The 6,000-nt window shown below is 44.6% G+C and overlaps 1 protein-coding gene across 3 annotated transcripts in view; it reads left to right on the top strand.

Moving 5' to 3' along the window:
* The first annotated feature begins 900 nt into the window (after window positions 1-900).
* Trim2 (tripartite motif containing 2) overlaps window positions 901-6,000 on the top strand; it is a 108,493-nt gene continuing 103,393 nt past the window's right edge. For 2 of the 3 annotated variants that reach the window (XM_027926729.2, XM_071614599.1), the window contains exon 1: window positions 901-1,343. In XM_027926729.2, the coding sequence (XP_027782530.2) occupies window positions 1,224-1,343 (120 nt within the window). In that variant the 5' untranslated portion in view covers window positions 901-1,223. Of the gene's footprint in view, window positions 1,615-6,000 lie in introns of all 3 variants that reach the window. The other variant, XM_071614600.1, reaches the window with a different exon arrangement.

Raw genomic sequence — 6,000 nt, 5'->3', positions numbered from 1 at the left:
GAACTAAAAGAACCTAGGGGAGAGGCCTGGAAGAGATCCTTTCCTAGAGCTTTCAGGGTGAGTGAATGTCATGGCTGAGCTAGGACCTTAATCTCAAACTTCCAGCACCCAGAACTGTGAGGCAATAAGTTTCTGTTTAACCTACTGAGTTTGTGGTACTTTGTTATGAGTGAGAGCCTACAACTCTGCTCCCCTCCCTGTAGGCATCAAACCCAAAAAAAAAAAAAAAAAGTTCTCTTTCTCTTTTGGAGTCTTTTCCATCTACCAGAGCTCCACTCCCACTCCCTTCTTAGGTTGGCCTCCTTTGATATCCCTTCTGAAATAATCTTTCTCAAACACATCCAATCAAGTCACTTACGTGCCCCACTGAAATCCCTCAGAGAGTTCCCCTGACTTCCAGAGAAAGTGCATAGCTTAGCAAACAAGCTCCCGGGGATCTCACTCTTTGTCACCTTCAGTAACTGGATCTCTCACCCGCTGCTGCCTCCCACAGCCCTTTCTCCAGCCTCTCTTTGTTCTACAAACCTGTTCGGTCTTCAAAACTCAAAGCCAGCCTGCTCTGGGAGGCCGTTCTTGGTTTTCCGTGTGACCTAAAATCTCTTTCTCACCCACTAGCCACGCATTTCTGTCACAGTACTTTTAGGTATCCCCCATGTACCCCGCCCCCGCCCCACTAGACTGTAAAGCGCTTGGGAGTAGAGACTTGGTGCTTTTTCCAACTTTCACTCCTAAGGCACTCCTCACTGAGTAAAAAATAAACTCCCAGAGAGACGGTGATATCTCACTATTTCCAGTGCTGATTGCATCATAGCTGACTTGTTTGTTGGAATAAAAACCAGAATTTTTTTTTTCCTTTTATATTTGGTCACGTTTGTTTTTAATAATGAGCTGTCCCATAAAGGAGGCCGGCCCTTTTCAGCTCTCTCGGCCCCATCCAACTGAAGTCACTTCCCCTGAAGGGACAGTGTTTGCATTCTTGTTTACAGGACCGAGGAGGAGTAGACCTGAAAACCGAGCCAACCCGGTTTTCCAGCCCCCCTGGCCTGCGATTGGCGCATCCCGGAGGCCGGCCGCGGAGCATGTAGTCATCGGACGGAGAAATCCTTCTGGAATTGGGCACCCACTTGCGTGTCTGTCTCGGCCTCGGGGTGCGGGATCAGCTGTGCGATCCCGGCCACCTATAATCCGGGATCTGCCTCCGCCTCGAGGTTTATGGAAAGCCGATGTCTCGCTGCCCTGGGACTGAGCACAGAATGGAAATGACCAGCCCGGGAGCCCTCTGGAACCGGGGACACCGAGCGCAGGTCCTTCGGAGCCCAGCCGGGAGGCAGACTTTCCCCCTCGTGCGTGCTTTTACCACTCGGGCCGCTCGCTCCGCAGGCGTCAGGCGATAAAGCGGTTTGACCTTCAGACAAAAATCGGGCTGCAGGAGTGCGGCTGCGGGGGAGGGAAGGAGGCGGAGAGGAGCTGGCGCCGCCGCCTGGGTCGCCCGCCCGCCGCCTGATGTCGTGAGCCAGCCGACCAGGGCTCTGGCTGGGGGCGCAGCGGCGCCGGAGCAGTGGCGGGGTCCCCTTCCCGGCGCGTTTCCTCCGCGGAGCCAGCCCGGGTCTCGCAGTAAGTGGCAGCTCGGGCCGCAGCGCGGCGGCCACCTGGAGCGCTGGGCTCTGGCCAGGTCGGGGTGGACCGAGGTGTGCGGGAAGGCTGCCCGGAATCCATTTCCGGATCCTCGCCGCGGTGCCCAGGAGCCGCCAGGACCGTGCAGCTGGAGCGCGGCGGGGGCTGCGGAAGCGCTGAGCCCTGACCTTGCCGCTGCCAGACCCCGCCGTCTCCCCGGACCCCGGACCCTCGGCGGTTCCAGACTCGAGGCTTGGGAGGGGGGCGGGTGTGTGTGTGTGTAAAGCTTTTAAAGTCATTTTGCATTGGGGAAAGAAAAAAAAAAAAAGATATTCAAGGTATTCTGCAATCTTAAGGCAGTAGTTGTAATGATCTTGAAAAGACGGGCTTCTTTCTCTTTTTCTGTTTATTTTACAACATTTTTGGTCGTTTTTTAAAAGGGAAAATTCCATTAGATTTCCTTCCTATTAGCCTCTCCTCATTCTCTGGCCAAACGGTTGTGGTTTTATTAAGGAGGAAGATGTTGATTTTTGAGGGCTTGCAGCACTTCTTTTGATTGATGTATTTATTCTGGAAATGCTTGTCCCATGATGAAAACCGCACGCTGCTGACAAACTAGATAAAAGGTTGGGGGTGGGGAGGGAGGCTTGTCTCACCTGATACCTATCAGATCCAAAGCGTTTGCTGAACCCCATATCCATTCCCACCTTATGAACCCCATATCGATTCCCACCTGAGATCCAACTTCATAGAGCTAATAATTCCTTCTACACCCCTTTGCTCCCCACTGTAAACCACCAAATTTAATTTATGGAATAGACAGCTTTAGATCCAAACTAACTTCCTTCCTTCCTTCCTTCCTTCCTTCCTTCCTTCCTTCCTTCCTTCCTTTCTTCCTTTCTTTCTTTCCTCTCTCTTTCTTTCTTGTGCTGGGGATTGAACACAGGACCCTACCATGTTAGGGCAAGATCTGAACCACTAGACTACTCCTCCAACCCCCAAACACTTTTTAAATAGTTAATTTAAAAAGAAATATTTTTAATAGTTAATTTTTAAAAACATTTTAATTTTAGAATTTTGGAAGTCCAACATTAGATTAGGTCAGCTCCCAGGGTGTGCATGAAAGGTGGTTTCATGTGGCAGTCTGCATAGCCATGCTTTTTTCATGAAACGGATTTTAACCTATTTTCTTCTAAAAATGGAGATTAAATTTTTCATCTGTAATTTTAGAATATAGTTATGGACTTGTTGCAAGGCAACTTGTATTTCCAGATTCCTTTACCAGGGGTGGGAGGCAGTACTGCGGTTGGGTCAGTTCCTCCCTGTTCTATTTGACCTCTAGTCTCAGATTTCCACTTGATTTCATCCTTGGCAGAACTAGTACCTGCCCTTCAACTCAGGAAACAAAAAGAGCAGGAATGATCTGGAGTGCTTTGACAACCGCCACCAAAGACATAAAGTGTTTGGTGGAACATGACACATGTTACATTTCCTTCCCCTTCAAATTTACTTTCATATAGTGATTAAGGATCAGTTTTTTAAAACCTGCATCTCCCTTCTTCCTTAGGATATTCATGGGTTTGGTTGAAATGGGCAAGGTCATCTACACTAATGGAATGTCTTCTAGGAGAGATAATCTGGTCATGCTCTGGGCTGGGGACCGGAGGGTCACACCAGATCTCACTGCACCACTATTAGCACATTCTTTTCCCAACAGCTTCCCACTTCTTTCAACCCTGTACTATAGGATCCCATTTAAGTACCTACCATGCTATTTTTGGATCATGGAATGTAGCACACCATCACCTTTCATTATTATGGTTTGTTTAAATGAAAATATCCCTTATCAGTAATTATCTGAGAACATTTTTCCAATCCCTGCCTTTATTTTCATGGAAAATTCTATGTTTATTAGATTCCCCTGGAAATTCCATTGCATGGCTTCTTGATTGTCTGGTCAGCTGGTTATTTCTACTTCTTACCTGAAGTACAAGCAGAAGGAACTTCTTATAAGATACTAAACATAAATGGCTTAGAGTCTGCATAAGAATTAACATCTCGTGCTCTCTTCTTTGGTCTGCTCTTGAGTTGCATTCTTTCCTTTGTATTTCTGTCCATTGACTATCCTAGAAATAAGCTGAATAGTTACCTTGTGGATCAGGAGTGACTCATTTGTGCGTCCTTTCCTGAGCTTTTGCGTGACCCCATTCAATGGAGATAACTGAGTTGGATAATATAGCAGGACCCAAAGAAGCTTTGAAAATGATATCCTGGAATCCCCAAATCCTGGGAAGATAATATTACCATAGTGTTCTCTTTTCTCATCACCCCACAAAAAATGGTACTGCTTCGTTTACACCAAATCCTATCTTGGGGTATAAATATCCAAAGACAATGTTAGCTTGAATATATTTGGGCACTAAAAGTGTATTATACTGGCAAGGGCTGGTGAAATGCTTTGAATGCTATTGCTAATGATGAAGATAGGAACATTTCTTCCTTTTGATTTTTCTGGGGAAAATCGTTTCAGGATGTCTGCTGGGGATGCCCCACTGAGAATGTTGTTTGAAAAGCCTTGAGGCAAAGGCTGAGGTCCTATCTAACTCTGTCATCAATATTATAGTTGGTGCCCTAATTCTGCAGCTTCCACATCCTGGGATTCAAATAACTAGGGATCAAAAAAAAAAAAAAGTGTGTCATTGCTGGCACATAGTGGTTGCTTGCCTGTACTGGACATGTACTTTTATTTTCCCTGTCCTTCTTTCCTAAACAATATGGTTTAACAACTATTTATATAGCATTTGACATTGTGTTAGGTATTATAAGGAATCTAGAGATGATTTAAATTATATAGCAGGATATGCATAGGTTATATGTAAACTAGACCATTTTATATAAGAGACTCAGATAGCCACAGATTTTGATGTCCACAGGAGTGGGAGTGCCAGTGAAACCCATTCCCCTGAGATAACAAGGGACTACTGTTTTTCTTAGATTCTTCTATATTAGATTTTAAAACTGACTTGCTAGTTGGCAAGTCTGAAAGAATCCATACAAATCATCTGTGAGTTTAATATATTCTTTTCTCTCAAAGAAAATGTATGTCTTGGGCTGGGGATGTGGCTCAAGCGGTAGCGCGCTCGCCTGGCATGCGTGCGGCCCGGGTTCGATCCTCAGCACCACATACAAACAAAGATGTTGTGTCCGCCAAGAACTAAAATAAATAAATATTAAAATTCAAAAAAAAAAAAAGAAAGAAAATGTATGTCTCATGATACGGATAGTATTTGGTCTTAGAGTTCAGACAGTTGACAAAGTGCAATTTTTCGATAAATAGGTAGAGAGAAAATTAAACTTGGCGGCGTTAAATCTAGTGACACTGAGTTACTCTTTCCTTGACACTCAGTTTATATGTAATTTTTGATGGTTTGGTGTAAATTCAACCTCAGAAACTGAAGGGTTTTTGTTGTTGTTGTTTTTGGTGGTACTGGGGATTGAACATAAGAGTGCTCTATCACTGAGCTACATCCACAACCCATTTTACTTTTTCTTTTGAGACACGGTCTCGCTGAGTTGCTGAGGCTGGCCTTAAACTTGGTATCCTCCCACCTCAGCCTCCTGAGCAGCTGGGATTACAAGCATGTGCCACCATACCCAGCTAGAAACTGAGTCATGTTGGCAAATATTTTATTCTACTCATAATGATTCCTTTCTACTGAAAAGCATTCTTTTTGTACATGCTGCCTTCGAATCTCATGTTAATCCTCGAATAGAAATATATATCCTCTCCCTAGAATTTTCAATATTTTCCCTTTTTATAACATACTGTATATCTATAGGCAATTTGTTTTCTGTGGATGGGCTGGCCCTGGGTGATTTGAATGTGTCCCAGGGCTAGGAGTACTGTTCAGTGGTACAGCACTTGTCTTGCATGTGTGAGGAAGCCTGGGTTTCATCCCTAGAACTGGAGAAAAAAAGAAAAAAAGTGTCCCTGCGGTTGGTCAAGCAAAAACACTGTCCCTGTCAGCATCATTGTTAACTTATGACACTTTAGAAATGAACCAAGCTAAGATGTGCTGACTTTTGGAACCGGAGGGCAGAAACTTTTTTTTTTTTTTTTTTTGTAATTCCAGATTGGCAGTACAATTTGCCTGACTTTACTGTAGGCGGCTGGAGTCCAGGGAGGTGATTAGCCTTATAAATCACCATCTCCTTAAAGGAAGTGTTCTCCAGGTTTCAGAACAGACACCTTTTCAGGGATTTTTTTTTTTCCAGTTTAAATGATTTAAACTAAAATATCAAGACAGGCATAAAATTTCCCAAGCTGCTTATCTCCCATTGAAATCAAGAATAACATTACTGACCTCCAGGGATGACTTTCAGAAT

This window comes from Marmota flaviventris, chromosome 7, assembly GCF_047511675.1.
Source record: "Marmota flaviventris isolate mMarFla1 chromosome 7, mMarFla1.hap1, whole genome shotgun sequence".
NCBI lineage: Eukaryota > Metazoa > Chordata > Mammalia > Rodentia > Sciuridae > Marmota > Marmota flaviventris.
The sequence above is the reverse complement of the archived record's forward strand: the minus strand, read 5'-3'. Positions and strand labels throughout refer to the sequence as shown.